Raw genomic sequence first — 17,661 nt, 5'->3', positions numbered from 1 at the left:
ATATCAGACAAAAACAAAGAAAGCTTATTTTCACACAGCTTGAATTTTTTTTCATAAAATAAGTATCTAATGACTTATAAACGATTAAAGTTGCAATATATTTTTGAATATTGATTGTTAACACTTTAATTTATTTTATTTAAAATAAACTTCTAATAAACTAAAAAAACGTCAACTGAAAAATTACTTGTATTTTATGGACAGTTTATGGACAGCTATTTCAATATAAAATTTCTTAAGTTTAATTAACTTTAAAAAAATTATATTTTTTCAAATAAAGTATGGTTTTCATTTGATACTGAAAAACGATATGCATTTAAAGCTTTTATACTAAAAGAATACTTTTAGACACAATATACATTTTTTGCAATACTACTTTATGGTAAACTGAACATAACTAAACTTAAAACCAATTCTAAAAAACTCAAACCTGAAGAAAGCAAGTGAAGTAAACCACAACAATGGTAGCGCAAACCATAGTCTTTATAGCTGGAACAGTTTCAACACTTGTTAAAGATACAAGTGAAAATGCGATTGCTCCTCGCAAACCACCATATGCCATAACAAATTGATCAACCATGTCAATTTTGTCTAGTCTAAACTTGTTTGCAAGAAAGGTTAAAGCCAACACACCTGTAAAGATTGTGACACCTTTTTACAACATTAAATAATAAAATGTTTGTCTATTTGTTAGAAAAAAAGTCGGTAAAATCTGAACTTTAAAGTGCCATGAGTCAATGCTTGCGAAACTCTAGAAAAAATTAGATTATACCACCTGGATCATCAGACCACGAGCTCTTATAAATCACAAGTTACTTATTAACTTTAAAAATTAATATAAATCAAACACTGAATTTAATACTTTATATTATTTTTCTTATATATAATATAATGCGCAAATCAACTTTTCTATTTATAACTCGGTTTCAGTGATAAAAAATTCCGACCTTGTTAAATTTAATGAAACAGTAAAATGCACAAAGTATTTTTTGTTTGTGTAAGAGATTTAAAACCTATCCATGCATGAAAATAATAAAAAACTATGATGTTGCATATTCAAAAATTTCAAAATTATAATTGATAAATGGGTTAACATGTGCTAGTTTAAAAAAATACTTCAAATTAATAAAACATGTCATATCTTAAAATAAAATTTATCCATAAAAAAAATGTTAATAAAGTGTAAACAAAACATCAACAATTCTATTAAATTAATAAAAAAAATTACCTAAACGTTTATCTAAATAAAAATTCTTATAAAAAACTATCTAAAAAACTTTATTTAACCAAGTATCAACAAAACTCTAAAATCGATAAAAAAGTCTAAAACCAATAAAAACTTGTATTTTATATTTGTTTAAGTCTTATCTTCTTTCCTTTCATCTTATGATGAATCAAATATATACTATCTATTTCAATTGAAACTGATAACGAATCAAAAGAAACATTGGACTAAGAGCAAATTAGCTAAAAAACGAATAGCTACACACAAAACCACAATTAACAAAAAACCCGATGACAGAAACTACCACCAGTGCAAACAAGCCACTTAACTTTCAAAACTTATACACAAATTGAAAAGTGAAAACAAGAACTGCAAACCAATTTGCAAAATACTAAAAAAAATCTAAACCAGGAACAGTAACATGCAGGTTGTGCTTAGAAGCCTTATTAATACTTGAACTCTATACGAATTGCACTAAAAAAAGAACAGAATTAATGAACTAATGCAGACACATGTGAAAATTTTTATTAATAAGCTGGAAGGAAGATAAAATTTAAACAAATATCAAGTACTAGTTTTAAATGGTTTTTGACTTTTTTATTGATTTTGGAGTATTGTTGATACTTGGTTAAATAAATTTTTTTTAATTATTTTTTTCAAGAATTTTTTTCAGATAAACTTGTAGATAACTTTTTCGTTAATTTTACAGATGTTTTGATGTTTTGTTAATATTTCATTTAATAATGTAACTTGTTTTAAATCAAACAATTTAAAGTTCTCGACTTAAATGTCTTTAAGGAGATTTATATCCAATATTTATTACAACAGTTTATTACAATTAAAATTTAGTATATTTAAGATTTATTTTTGCTCTTAAACCATTAGTTTTTAGTTTTTATTTTTGATTCACTTCCATTTATTTTGTTCAAAAAAATTTTTTCAGACCTATTTACAACAACTGAGGATCTCCTATATGCAAGTATAGGAGTGAAACATTGTTTTGATTGTAATAAACTGTTGAAATAAATATTGGATATTTCATTTAAATAAGTTTTCTTAAATCTAACTTCTATTTTAAAATATGACATGTTTTATTAATTTGAAGTATTTTTTAAACTAGCATATGTTTACCCATTTATAAAACAAAGTTTAAAAATTTTGAATATGCAACATCATAGTTTTTCTTTTTTTTTCATGCGTGAATAGATTTTAACTTTCTTACATAAATAAAAATTTACCGAGCACTTTATCATTTTTTAAATATTGACAAGGTTGGAATTTTTCCAATTGAAACCAGGTATTAAGTAAAATATTTAATTTGCACATTTTCTTTTATATTTAAATAATTTCTTTACTTTACAGTAAGTTGAGAAATATTTTTTATTTAAGACAATTTACTTCTAAGAAATAGTATTAATTTGGTTCGCTTTTAGTGTAAGTATAACAGTGGTTTTCATGTTATACACCTGTGGCCGGTGGTGTTCATAGTAATTGTTTTACTCTGTACAAAAAAAACTAACTTGGGTTAACAATTATTTTATAAATGAGGTCTCCTTTGTTTTTATTTAAGCTAATTAACAACATAAATAAACAGTTCTTAAAACGTTATCTATATACTTAGACACTCAAACATTAAAAAAAGTTTTATAAATTTAACAAATTTTTAAATATAGTGCGCAAAGATTTAATTTTCCAGTTATTTGTGTATAGCTATTGGGATAGGTTGAAGATCACTGTTGTTCAAGATAAAAGTCTGTTTTGGTGTACGAAATTTATTTAATTTTACCTCAGTATACACGTCAGGGTTTCTCAAAATCCTGTTCATAAACGCCCCTTTTCAAAAAAATAACAAATAATCGCTTCTCTTAATTACAAATCTAAGAATATCTAATTTAACTTTCATATCTCCCATCAATTATTTATCTAAGAAAAAATTACGGACGTTTTTATATTTTATTGTGTATTATTTTTCGTTAATTTAAGTTTTTTTAAGCTTCGCGGTCAAACAATCAAAATCGCCAAGAAACGAAGAAATTACAGCAAAAGCGCTAGACAAATTTTATTCTAAATGGGGTTTCAAAATAACACTAGACGCAGGCCTAATCCAAACTGATTTATATTTATTATTTATATTGTTTATAACAATTAACGAGAGATTAAAAAAATTTATCAAGCAACGAAAAATCGCTTAATTGCATAATTCAAGAACAACCAATCAAAAATCAATTTTAGTGTGTCAAAAACCAAACAAAACACCAAAAAAGAAAAGTTTAAAAAAAAAAAAAACTATGGTTTAAAAAATCTACAAGACGTAACATTTTTTCCCAAAGATGGTGCTCTCACAGACATAACTGGAAGAACATGACAACCAGCGAGACAAATGATCGAGCTGCACTCAAACTTCACTGTGCCAACAAACTAACCAACATCAAGCAAAACCTTTGAAGAAGCATATTCAATCATTTTTACAGGCTCAACAAGCAACCATACGAACTCAGATTATTAAGAGAGTATTTGGGTCAATTTATTACAAGCAAGTATAAACATAAATAAATCAAGACTGCCTTTTTATAGAAAATGGCAAACTTATGAAACCAATAATTTTTACAACAACCTATTTTTTATTAGGATAGTTTTACTAAGAATATTTTTGGTTTCAGAGAAGTTTTTAACCGTTTGTATAATTGATAAAATATATACTTTAATAACAATATTTTAGGAAAAATAACTTGCCGTTAAAACAATTTAATTCAATTCATTAATTAAGTTTTCTTTTTTTACTTAGGTTTTGTTTCAAAAAATTTATTCTTGTTCATCGATAATACTATTTCTAGAAGATAAGAAGTTTGTAAGCTACAGTTTCTTATTAATATAGGTTTTTGTAATTACTTTAAGTATTGTTTGGGAAAAGTTTTTTATCTTTATTTAACCGTTAACAGTAATAACTAATTAACAATAACTTACATCAAACGGTTCCTTACTAAGAAAGTTTTTTATTTAAAACAAATATCGTACAAGTGTTTGTTTTTATATTCATTTCAATTGGATTTACTTTTACATACAAAAATATCATTATAATGTAAAAAGTCTTCTAGCTTTTACTAATTTGGTTTTACTTACAGTATTGAATTACTACGTCATAATATATTTTTTCACTTTTATTTACTTAGTTCATGAATGCAGGGTTGCCACAAGGTCAGGAAAAGTCATGAAATCAGGAAAAGTCAGGAAATTTGACAAAGTTTTTAAAAAAATCAGATTTTGTTAGTTTAAATTTACGAAATCCCTTATTTTCCAAAGCTTTCAAATAATGAAAAATTAATTAAATCTTTTAAAGTTATGCTAAAGTTGCAAAACTTTCCTAGAAATTTACAAAATTATTTAATTTAATTTCCATTGCCTTCATCTGGTATAGATTAATAAATATCCTTTATAAAAGTGTAAAATTTTTCTATTAACATATTTAACAACTACCCTACTTGAACAAGTAGTTTTTGTAAGCTTTTTAGTATTAATGATCTCTAGCAAAGACACTTCCATAGTGAAACTGTGATAAATACACAAAAGTAATTCTAGCATAATTTTAGAATCAAAGTGTTTTTTGTTTAAGTAAATAATTGAGGCAGCAAAATTTGAGGTAAAAATAAATGAGTGCAATATGAAAAGAAATGAAGCCCACAAATTGTGACTAGATTTAGAGAAAAGATTCTCTTCGACAAGCGTAGGGGCAGTAGATGAGAACAATTTAAATTAAACGAGGTAAATGGTTTTAACTGCCGAGAAAATGAAGCAGGATGCAGATCAGATGAAGGAAACCATAATTTTATTAGATGAAGACGTTGAAGTGCTAATAAATAAACGGAGAAAAAAAATTTTAGTACATATAATAAAAAAAGTGTTTGATTAAGTTCTTTATTCTTTTAAGCTTTTAGTAGTGAAAGTTCGTTATTAATTTAAAGTTATAATTGTAAAAGTTCCTTATACGTCGTTTCGTTTATTTAGATACATTTATGTTAGGAAATGCTAAAAAACTGTGACTTTTATCAGACAAGCTGTGTTTACAAAGTAATAATACAAGTATCTTGCTGAAAGAGCTGTTTATTGCTAGTAATTATAATTTAAAAATATTTTAAATTGTTAAAAATTGTCTTCACATTTCGGACTTAATTAAACTGGAAGCTACTTGTATTTTGTTAAGAAAACCAAAGTTGTGTAAACATAAAGATTTTGATTATACTGTTTCGTTGTTTTCTTAAATTGTTTTATAAGTTGTTGCTCTGTTTTATTATTTTTTTAGTTGCATTGTAATTAGAAGTACTTATGTATTGTTAATTACTCTTTGCTTTATTATTAATTACGTTGATTGCATTTTCACTATATAAGCTAGATTTGAATTTTTATTTTTATTGCTTAGTATACAACTGACGAAAGAAGAATGAAATATATTTTGTTCTGAAAATTTGAGTTTTATTTATATTGTTTGAAAGAATTTATTTTTATGTCCAACTATGTTTAACATATGCTGTCTCGTATATGCTTTTAAAAATAAATTTTTGAGTATCCTGAATTTTATAAACTGACGCATTTTTATGTTCGTTTAGATTATCGGTTTTATTATAAAAAAAAATAATGCATCAGTTTATTAACGTTAAGCATACTGAAATAAACATTATATTTCTAAGTAGAAACCTGTGGTCCTAATCTTCATATTAGTAATATTTCATAACGTGTAAACCAGTATGCTAACTGTGTTGTGTTTTCAATTAGTTTTAATGATTTTAACGCTTTAAATAATTTATCTTTGCTTACTTTACTTATTTAAAATAAAGATAAACTAAAATAAAATACTTACTTATTAATTTAATAATTAATACAAATCATGAAATTTCTGTAACGATTGAATATAATGTATATTTTACCTATAGGACGATAAATTGTGATGAATAGCAATGTCCAGCACGTAAATGCTAAATTCCAATATTTCCAAAAATCACTAACTGCTGATATACCAAGAAGTATAAAAATAAGTGTTTCAGCAATGTTAGCCAACATTTTTAAACCGTATTCTATGGTAGTTACGGATTTAGATGAGATATTATGTTGAGCATAGGCACTCATTGTGAATCCAGCAAACACGATTCTAAAAAATTACTTTATAAACTATGTTGTATTTTTTTAACATTTGCATAAAAACTATAAAGTATTTATTATATCAATTAAATACTTAAGTTTTCTAAAACGATATTAAATTAAGTACATTGTGTTAAGTATAAATATATTTTTTTAAGTTAAACCTAGTACACCTTTAATTTTTTATTTAATTTATTTACCAACAAATTATCAATAATGCTGAAGTGGTAAAGAAAAGAAACTATATACAAAATAAGTTTAAAAAATAAAAAATGAAAATTATATGCAAAAATGATGAAAAAAATTCAGTTTTTTTTTTAAACTTTGTTTATACAGAATTTTTTAAATATGACAAGGAACATTTCCTAACCAAGGTTATTATCTCAAAAAACGTTGGAGAAAATAAGTTTTTAGTGAAATAGTCTTTTTTCCCCTTTTTAAACAAACCAATGTAAAGCAAAAATTTTAAAAGTAATTTGCTCAAACAGGCTTTTAGCTAGAAAGCTAATTTAATTTGTACTTTCTATTCATGTGATTTCCCAACGTAAAAAAAATTTACTCAGCGAGATTCCAAGGTCGGGGCAACAGATGCACCCTAGAGTCACTTTAATAATTGTAGTCAGTATTACAAGAGTAACCAGTTTTGCACAGGTGACAGTTTTCTAAAGAGTTACTTTTGCACAAAGAGTTTCTTTTTTTCACAGCACCAAATTTGTACAGCTGAACTTTATGAAACTAACATAAAATTAAACTTTTAAAACTATTAGTTGTACTATTACTGTCATTATCACTTCAAATTTGTTAATCTTATTACGAAAACAATGTTTCACTCGTTTAAATAATTTAAAAGTTAATGATAGAATCTTTTTCAAATAGTATAGTACTATTTATATACCATTTGCAACTTATTATATACAGATTACTCATTTTATTTTATATCTTACTTCACAAAGCTTTTCAAAACTATACTAGTTTCATTGTCAAATGGTAAATGAAAAATGAATTTGAAAAAATTTTGGTTAGTAAAACAGTTTAAAAAATAAATTTAAGGGCATAGGGGGGGTCAACCTTGATTTTTACAAGTTGATCTTATTTTATAGAGTTTTACCTAAGCTATCAGAAATTTTTAACCGCTTGAAAAAATTTAAAGTATTTTTTGAGAAATGAGCAGTCAAAGTCGGTGACCTCAATAGGTTTTTAATGAAATTCGCAAACTAAAAACGCGAAAAAAGACCATTTCACTAAAAATCTATCTCCTTCTTCATTTTTTAAGTAATCTTCTTCAAATTTTCACAGAAAGTGTATTGTTAAATTTTAAAAAGATTCAATGCAGGAATTTTTTTAATTTTGAAAAACAAAATTTTTATTAAAACCACCTTTTTTTTTAGTTTTTTTTTATCTAAAATTTTTTTTTTTAATATTTTTAAATTCCGACATTCAAAGTCTTTTAAACTATAAAAGGAACGTTTCCTGAAAATTTGAGGTCTCAATCTCAAAAAATGAAGGAGAAGATAGGTTTTTAGTGATTTTTTAAATTTTCGAGAAAATTGACCCCAAAAAATGTTCCTACAATATAGGCAATTCTCTGATCTGCAGAGCAGGTGTACTTATAAATAACATTTGCGTCAAATACTTTCGACTCCGAGCATTTACTTTTGTTGCTTAAGTATTCAGAAACTTTTTTGAATCAGAAACATTGTTATCAAACCAGCCTTCACCAATGTTGTGTTCAAAAAAAAACCTCTATTCTACACAAGATATGTGACGCTGCCAAAATGAGGTGTTAAATTTTCAAGCGATTTTGAAACTTAGTCGAGAAATGAATACACGTATCAAGATAATCTACAAACTATCCAGTAGGATATGAATCAAGTACCAAACCTCAGAATTATTAACAGTTCAAGAAACAAAAAATTTTGATTTGTTTTACTTTCGATTTTAATTAAAAAACTCAACTCTAAACGAATATTTGTGGCTAATGTATTGTTTTGAAAGCAATAAAGACCTGAATAAATGTTTATAATTCTTTGTTAAAGTAAGTTTTAATATATTCTTATAATTATTTTAATTAAAAAATTAAATCTAAAAATAACTCGATTTTCTCCAAAAATACCGATATAAAGCAAAAATTTTAAAAGTGTTCTGATCTAACAGGCTTACAGCTAAGAAGCTATTTTTGTTCTGTCTTTTTATGTAATTTGCCACATACAAAAAAGTAAGCTTTGCAAAGTTCCAAAATTTTCATTTTGAGGGGCAACAGATGCACCCTAATGTTTAAGATATAGGTTCAAAAAGTACTAAGTTACTAATAAAACTAGCATCTTTTAATAAATGCCTTATAATATATAATATCATTTAAGCTATTACTTATAGGTCCAGGACAAGTTTACGTGACTTCATTACTACTTTAGTCAAAATATATGGATAATATAAGATTTTTGAGGGTCAAACCAGTTTTTTGAGGTGCATAATGTGAAACTTAAACTTTTCTTTTTAAGATTTTTCTTATAAAGTCAAAACACGTCTAAATTTAACCTGTTTATGAAAATTCGACAACATGACCGAAAAATTTGGTGTACTATCTACCCCTAACTTTTAAAAATATAAAACACAAACAATTTTAATAGCTCAATATTTTAATAGGTTACATTGCAACCTTCAACATTCAAACAAACGTTTAGGTGGATCTAATATTAGCATAGATACATTTCAGTTTTACAGGTATAATTATAATGTTATTAAGCCAAACAAACTATAAAAAATTAAATTATTAATAGATTTTTTGGTTCTTCTGCTTTGTATACAGGTATTTTTTAATTAGTCAAGTCAGCATGAAACTTCCACAACGTTTTATAATACCTAAAAATGTAATAAATGCAAGAATTTATTTTAGAATTATAGATGGCATGAGCTTAGAGGTTCTTAAAGTTACATATTTAGCTAAATTAACTTATAATACACTATTTGAACAATACCATAACAAAACTTACGCTATTATACCAGATAAATGAAAAAGCTCAGCAATCAAATAAGAAATGTAACAATGAAGAAAAACCAATGTTGCTTCAATTCTATGATAGTTTTTGGTATATTTTGTTGTGAATGCACCGAGATAACCAAACAATATACCAATAAACAAACCCCCTAGTGCAACAACAAAAAAGGACAAAAATGCAAGTCCAAACTCTGTAGCACCTATACCATCTCCAAGTTGTAAAAAGCTTTCAAACATTTTATACAGAACCTGAAAAATAGTTCTATTCTAACAATAGCACAAAAACATAAATCAAACAACGTGAAAAAAAACTTACCACAGCAACTCCATCGTTTAAGAGTGATTCACCAAACACACAGATGTACAAAACAATGTTCACATGTATTTCTTCAAATACTGAAATTACTGCAACTGGATCTACTGCTGAAATAATACTTCCAAACAAGCAAGAATCAAGCACCTTCAAACCTCCCAGTGAATCCATACCTAATTTTATTTGTTCAAACAAATTTGATTTAACTAATTGAATTGATCACTTCTTACCTGGCATAAGATTTGCTTGGTAGACGCCATATAGAGATAGTCCTATAGTTACCGTATTAAATATTGTACCAAAAATAGCAAAGGTCAAAATAGTACCTAGGTTAGCAAAGAAAGGTTCCTTAGGCATAAAATATCCTGCTTCCATTACTATGGGGGGTAGTATATATAAAAAAAAAACATCCGGATTAAACAGTAAATCTGTCAGTTCGTTGTTGTCATCAATAGCATAAGCAACACCTCCGATTACTAATCCTAAACAAATCAGTATACAGCTTTCAGGTATTTTCGATATATATTTATGCACCATGTGAAAAACTGTAAAAAAACTTATTTAGATTATGGTATAATCTCATATATAAATTATATAGATGTAGACATAAAACGTAGCAAGTATAAAATTCAATTTGTCTGGGGCATAACTTAAAAAAAACATTAAATACAACACTTTGCATATAAGAAAATTCATAATAAAGAACTTTCAACCAAGGCTTGTCAGTATATCTAGGTAAGCTAATATAAAACTAAGCATATTCTGAACAAAACGTTATAAAATTAAGCTTACAAATTAAAGCAAACATAAATGCATATTGTTGGTACTTGACATTTTTTATTTAAATTTAACTTAGCTAATTTACGAACAACATAACATTACTTTTAATTGTTAAACAGTATTAATTCATAAGCTTAAAATTATACTACACTGATAAGATACTATAAGCAAATACAAAAAGACAACATAAGTCATTAAAATTACATAGCATAACAGTTTTTATAAAAGCAACTTAACATAAAGTAATGATTTAAAAAAAAATATTTTTACTTTATATTGATTTATCTTTATACATAATGTTTTTTTAATGTAAAATAACTTATTAAGCAAATGTCATGGTTGCCACTGATCAAGCTGAGAAAAATTTCCTGACTTTTCCTGACTTTTTCTTGACTTTTTACCAAAATTTTCCTGACTTTTCTAAATAAAACTCTTACACTAAACTTATTCAAAAATACATAATCTAACACTTGAAACTATATAAAGCTTTTAATCTAATTTTAATACAGGTTAAAAACAACAGTTTTTTGCTGAATTCTATCATCAAACTTCCAGTACGTACATCACTTAAACCATTTGTGTATGATTGATGTTTGTAATAAACAGCTCTATCAGCAAAATACTTGTATTATTACCTTATAAACACAGCTTGTCTGAAAAAAGACACAATTTTTTAGCATTTCCTAGCATAAATGTATCTAGATAAACAAACGACATATAAAGATCTTTTACAATTAAAACCTTGAATTAATAACGAACTTTCACAGCTAAAATATTAAAACAATAACAAATTTTTACAGATGAAACCTTAAAACAATAAATAACACATTTTTTAGAATTTCCTCATATAAATGTATCTAAATAAATGAAACTACATATAAGGAACTTTCACAACCCAAACCTTAAAACAGTAACAAACTTTTACAGTTAAAACATTATAACAATAAAGAACTTAATCAAATACTGTTTTTTAAATGTATGTAATAAAATTTATTTTCTCCTTTTTTTATTAGCACTTCAACTTCTTCATCTAATGAAGATATGGTTTGATAACTTTGATTCTAAAATTATGCTAGATAAAGTTTTGTGTATATATCACAGTTTCACTATGGAAGTGTCCTTGCTACAGATCATCAATACTAAAAAGCTTACAAAATATGCTTGTTCAAGTAGGGTACTTGTTCAATATGTAAATAGAAAATTTTTGCAGTTTTATAAAGGACATTTTACTCATTTATACCAGATGAAGGCATTGGAAATAATTTTAATATTTTTGTAAATTTATAGGAAAATTTTGGAATTTTTTTTTGACTTTAAGGACTTTTAACTAATTTTTGCCGTTTGAAGGCTTTGTAAAACAAGGAATTTTGTAAATTTAAAATGACAAAAACTGACTTTTTTTTAATTTTATCAAATTTCCTGACTTTTTCTGACTTTTGTATTTTTTTTTATTTTTTCCTGACTTTTCCTGATTTCCTGACTTTTCCTGACCGAGTGGCAACCCTGAAATGTGTATATTCTGGAGCTTTTATAACTTATATAACTTAAGATTATATATTTTTTAATTTTTAAGTTTATTATAAACAAAACAATGCTTCACTCTTATACTATTGTATTAGAGATCATCAGTTGTTACAAAAAAATCTGGAAAAAAAATTTATATAAATAAATGGAAGGTATAAAAATCTCCTAAAAACTACTCAAATTGAGAAACTACAGTATAACTTAAGATTATATAAAAATAAGTATAGTGTTTTTTAAATTAAAATTCTATTTTAAAACTAATTATTACTTTTTATTTTAACTTGTTTTACTGTTTTTTTAAATCTTCTGTACTCCCTTATATCTTTATTTGAGTTTACTTTATGCTACGAAATGGACTAGCAACTGCAAAGCCAAAAAATAATATACTTTTTTTTTATTGGTGACCAGAAAACCAAGAATTTATTTAGCACATTTAGAGCTTGAAACCAAATTTAAAATTTCCGTTTGCAAAAGAAATTATGCCAGTTGGCACCAGGCGTTTTATAAGGTTTTAAAATTGATCAAACTTTGATATATATATAATAGAAAATAAACTATTAATCCTTTTAAAAAGTAATTATAGTTTCCTTTTTCATAAGAATTTTAAAATTTTGTTCAACAAGTTTAATTTGTAATTTGTATTACTTATTTGAGTTTTTTTTTGTTGTTGTTAAGCTTGTAAAACTTAGTATTTAAAGACTAAGGAACATTGCAGGTAATTGCACAGTAAATTTATAGTATAATAGATTTAGTAAATTTTATATAATACAGCTTGTTTCCGGTGAATAACTTATTTAAAATAAATAACAGAATACATTTCATTTTCTTTAAATTTATTTTAGTACTTTCGTAGTAAGGCTCATCAGAAATAGTTTCTTACTGAATTGGAATGAATACAAATTGACACAAAATCATACTGAAGTTTAAAGTTTTAAGATATAAAATGACGTAATAATCAAATGTTAGAAATTAAATAAGTGCTTATGCTAAATAAATTTGGTATACTAATAAAACTCGTTAGAATTAAAACAATCTAAATAAACAAGCGATAAAAATCAAAATTAAAACTATACTTGAAAATAAAATTTAACAAGAAACTAATTACTTTAAAATTACTAATATAAGGAATTAAAAAGTCTAGTTTGGTAAACGAACTTTTTCTGCTTACATAAACTGGGCCTTAAAGATTGAATACATAAGGCTTCCCGAATATGCAATTGAAAAGAGCTCTCCGCTCTCACTAAGACTGGAAAATTGTCCTTTTTATAATTTTTACTTATAACAAGAGTAACTAAGTAACTTAGTTTCGAAAGTTATAGCAAGAGCTAGAAGTTCAACAGCTTTAAAAATGATTGGCCCTCAGAAGTGTCCAGTATACTAACTTCCTTACCTTGGAAATATTTCTGAGAGGTTTTCAAAGAAAATTTCAGAGGAAATAAACCAAGTTTTCATCTCTGTTCATTTAAGAACAGTTCTGTATACTGATCGACCTCTAAGTGGAATTTACAAAGATGTTTCTCCTACCCATGAAAAAAGTAACATCATCTATAAATTTAGTTGTCACTGTGGTAGTGACTACGTGGGAAAAACATCTCAAAGGTTTCATGTAAGAATCGATCAACATGTTCCAAAAGTCTTGAAAAAGTGGCTTGATGGCCATTCTGAGAAATTAACGAAAAAATAATTCTTGGCGATTGGGCAACATTTGTTGGACAATACTGAGTGTGTTAAAAATTATAAAAAGGACAATTTTCCAGTCTTAGTGAGTGCGGAGAACTCTTTTCATTTGCATATTCGGGAAGCCTTATGTATTCAATCTTTAAGGCCCAGTTTATGTAAGCAGAAAAAGTTCGTTTACCAAACTAGACTTTTTAATTCCTTATATTAGTAATTTTAAAGTAATTAGTTTCTTGTTAAATTTTATTTTTAAGTATAGTTTTAATTTTAATTTTTATCGCTTGTTTATTTAGATTGTTTAAGTTTTAACGAGTTTTATTAGTATACCAAATTTATTTAGCATAAACACTTATTTAATTTTTAACATTTTCAACATTATTACGTCATTTTATATCTTAAAACTAACTTCAGTATGATTTTATTTCAATTTGTGATCATTCCAGTTCAGTAAAAAACTATTTTTGATGAGCCTTACTACGAAATTTCTAAAATAAATTTAAAGAAAATGAAATGTATTCTGTTATATATTTTATATAAGTAATAAAAACATTCTGAAAAAATCCTCCAATATAATTTTTTTTAAACTCTTTCAAACATTTTTAGCCAACGTTTTCTTCAAAAGTACTCTTAAGACTAAAGACTAAGGGTGATCCCAGCTGGACCCAACCTACCAAGCAATATTTCTGGGCTACAACATATTTTTTAGCCTAAAATATTTCAAAAAACAACTCAAGTTAAGAATTTTTATTTTTAGCTATTTTTAAGTGTACTCTTAACCTAATTTTTATATCAAATTAATATTTATTAAATGGTCAACCATTTCTCTACAGTTTTACTTTTATAGAATGTTTATTAGTTTTTAGATTACAATTTTTCACAACTACACAATCCAAAAGAAGCTTTTTTTAGCGACTAGCCAGCATAAGAAGTTTTTAATAAATCTGACATTACCCACCCCACTATGGAGCTTATTTTTAAAAGACTCATTCAATAACTTTAGTATCACAAAATAAAACTATTTTCATTATCAAAAACTTATATTTAAGATCTTCTAAACATTGACAAGGTGTTATAATACAAAAACAGTTACATATATGAGTTTAAATCGCACCTTTAGAAAAAGATAAGTTTGTTTTTTAAAATAAAAAAGCATTAAGCAAAAGCAGTTTAATTAGCTAGTACTTCAATTCTAACTTTTGTTTTAATAACAATTTTCACTACTTGGTTTGAAAAAATCAACTAATTTAATTCGACTACATAAAAATATAAAATCTATTAAGGTTAACAAACAATAATTTATACAAAACTCTCTATATGAAAAACTCAGTGAGATTGTGGTTGACTGTGTATGATTGTTTATTGGTGTACGAAAAAGCCTTTAGTGCATAGCATTGATACTTGGTTTCGAATAAGTTATAATTAATTTCGCTTATCATTTTATTTTCCCTACTGGAAATTAGTTTTTCTAGAAGAACAACGAATCATTTTCAAAAGTCTACAGAGCCTAAGCCTGGAATTTCGTATGCCATGGGACAAGCTTGACTTAACAAGGTTTGATTATCAAACCACAAGCCCTCGGTAGACTGAGACCGGTGTTGTCCTTATTAGGACTCATCTATCAGTCACAACCAAAAGACTTGTAGTCATCAATCTACAAACGGCTTATGATGATAAATCATGAAACGACTATTTGCTGGTATTGATCAGTGACGTCAGCATTGTCTTTTGCCGTGAAACGTTTAATTTATTGTCCACTAAGCAAGACAGCTGGTACGCTTGTATAAACATCTGTTATGACATTATTAACAAACCTAAAATGTCCTTAGTTTTTCATAGATAAAAAAAACTATACTGAGTCACCCTGAGGCTCAAAAATAAAACTCTAAATATCCTAGAGTTATCCAGAATACTTTGAGTGTGTGGTTATAATGTACAATTTAAACCTTTTAACTTCGCTAAAAAACTAAGATAAGCATTTATAAAATCTTTAAAACCAGTTTTAATTAAAACATAAAGTTCTAAAATACAATAAAAAAACTATAATTTGTTTATATCTGATTTAATAGATTCTAATTTTCTTGATAAAACTTCAGGAAATGAGATTATTATCACTGTTTCAAAAGTTTTTCATTTTTGTATATTTGTCAACCACAGGGATTTAATCTTAAAACATTCAACTCAGAGAGTAAATTTGATTTATAACAAAAGTTAATTCTTCATGTTTCTTTACTTTGAGGTTCATCTATTCTAAAATTTATCTTTTCATATATCTTCTATCTGTATTTGCTTCTTTATAAGACAAAACAATTATTATAAATTTCAACAAATGTAAAGTTCTTTTTGACTCACCACAAAGATTTCAATAGTACAAGATCCTCACTCACACTTACTTTTTTTATTCTCTCACATCATTTAAACCAAATCTACAGCCTCGAAATGGATTTTTTTACAATAGTATGCTATTTGATAATAGATTTTTACACCAAGCTATTTGTATACAATTTAGATGTATTCAATTTGTTCAATATTTACTACACTAAAAGTGCTAAAAAGTCCGTAAAAATAAAGTTATTTCTCAGGACTGCAAAACTAAGTATAAACGAATACTTGAAGCTAAAGAAACAAGGTCTTAAAAGCTAAATAATCGAAAGAAAAGCGAGTTTTTTCGCACAAATTTTTACGTTTCTGTAGATTTGCAAAAACGTACCAAGCTACATGTCTGGTATGATCAAACCTCTACAAATAACAAACACGTTTCTTAAATAAAAGACTTTTTAAATTGAGTGTAGTAAATAAACTTTTTTTAATTACATAAACTGGGTTTTAACAACTGTATCAAAAAAATTTGGAATAAGTAGCTGACGGGAGTTTTAATCTTGCACTAAAATTTAAACATTCTTATTCTAAAAGTTTTTGGCACACACTTGGTGATAAAAAGTTGTCCTAAAAGTTATGCAATTCACAGATAAGTAATCTATTTAAGTTTACAGAGTTATTACTCTTAATTAAAGTTTCAAAGATGTGTGGCACAAGGTGAGTAATCCATAAGGAGAACCTTAAAGACGCCATTTCTACTTAAAACAATAAAGTGACAGGTGAACTGATAGAAGATACTACTTTTGGGGGAAAAAAATCCTTGTAGAATCAATTTAATGTCAATAAGTATTAAAAATTGCTTAAACATACAAAACAAAACCTAGATTACTTCCTTACAGAGTTCCTTTGTAGACCTCTCATAAACACTGTAAATGCAAGCAATGTTATTTGGATTCTTAGTTAAGTTCAAAACTAAAACGTTAAACTATAAAAACAAGTTCCTACAATTGTTATGTCATTTAGTAAATTAAAATTATATTTTGCTTAAAATATTATCTATTTTTTATTATGTTTATTATCATACTAAGATATTATACTTACAAGCCTTGGATAAAAATTCATTTAATAATAGAAAACTATAAGCAATTTAGTTTGGTAATTTATAACATTTAATTCAAAAATAAATTATATTTACTTACATATTTTACAGTAACTTGCTACTAGTAAAGCTGCACAAATAATTATTGGACTGGAAACACGTTGCCATTCTATATGAAATACTTGAAAACCTTCATGTTCTGCTAAGATGTTATTGCAAGGGAATTAAATCAGATTTACTTAAGTAAAACTACATTTTATAATTTAGTTTATTTTTAAAGCTATTTTACCTCAGATATTAACTCTTTAAAATATTCATTTAGTTATTATATGAAAACTAATTCTTAATTATTTTTAAACTTCTCAGGTAGATTTTTACAAAACTTGTTTTTGATTAATTATATAGAATATTTTTGTACGCTAAGACCAATTGTTTATGATCTAGCTAGAACATAAACTAAATAAAACAAACAATTTAAAATAATATTTTAAACAAAATATTTAAACAAGTTATTAGAACAATAATAAAACTTAAATTTATCTAAATCAGAAATAGGTATATCAATACTTTTAATAAGATTTTTATTATTAATTGCAAGTATT

The 17,661-nt window shown here is 25.8% G+C and overlaps 1 protein-coding gene across 9 annotated transcripts in view; it reads right to left on the bottom strand.

The window, feature by feature from the left end:
• LOC145829540 (sodium/hydrogen exchanger 3-like) overlaps window positions 1-17,661 on the bottom strand; it is a 50,666-nt gene that overhangs the window by 32,245 nt on the left and 760 nt on the right. For 8 of the 9 annotated variants that reach the window (XM_082937375.1, XM_082937379.1, XM_082937372.1 and 5 more), the window contains exons 3-8: window positions 17,160-17,261; window positions 9,894-10,208; window positions 9,667-9,836; window positions 9,346-9,599; window positions 6,145-6,365; window positions 431-633 (exon numbers count right to left, since the gene is read on the bottom strand). In XM_082937375.1, coding sequence (XP_082793501.1) covers window positions 431-633; window positions 6,145-6,365; window positions 9,346-9,599; window positions 9,667-9,836; window positions 9,894-10,208; window positions 17,160-17,261 — 1,265 coding nt within the window. The remainder of the gene's footprint in view (window positions 1-430; window positions 634-6,144; window positions 6,366-9,345; window positions 9,600-9,666; window positions 9,837-9,893; window positions 10,209-17,159; window positions 17,262-17,661) is intronic. The other variant, XM_082937374.1, reaches the window with a different exon arrangement.

The sequence above is a fragment of the Thalia democratica genome, chromosome 2, assembly GCF_965202585.1.
Source record: "Thalia democratica chromosome 2, ktThaDemo2.hap1.1, whole genome shotgun sequence".
Lineage (NCBI taxonomy): Eukaryota > Metazoa > Chordata > Thaliacea > Salpida > Salpidae > Thalia > Thalia democratica.
Note: the sequence above shows the minus strand (reverse complement) of the source record. Positions and strands in the feature narration are given on the sequence as shown.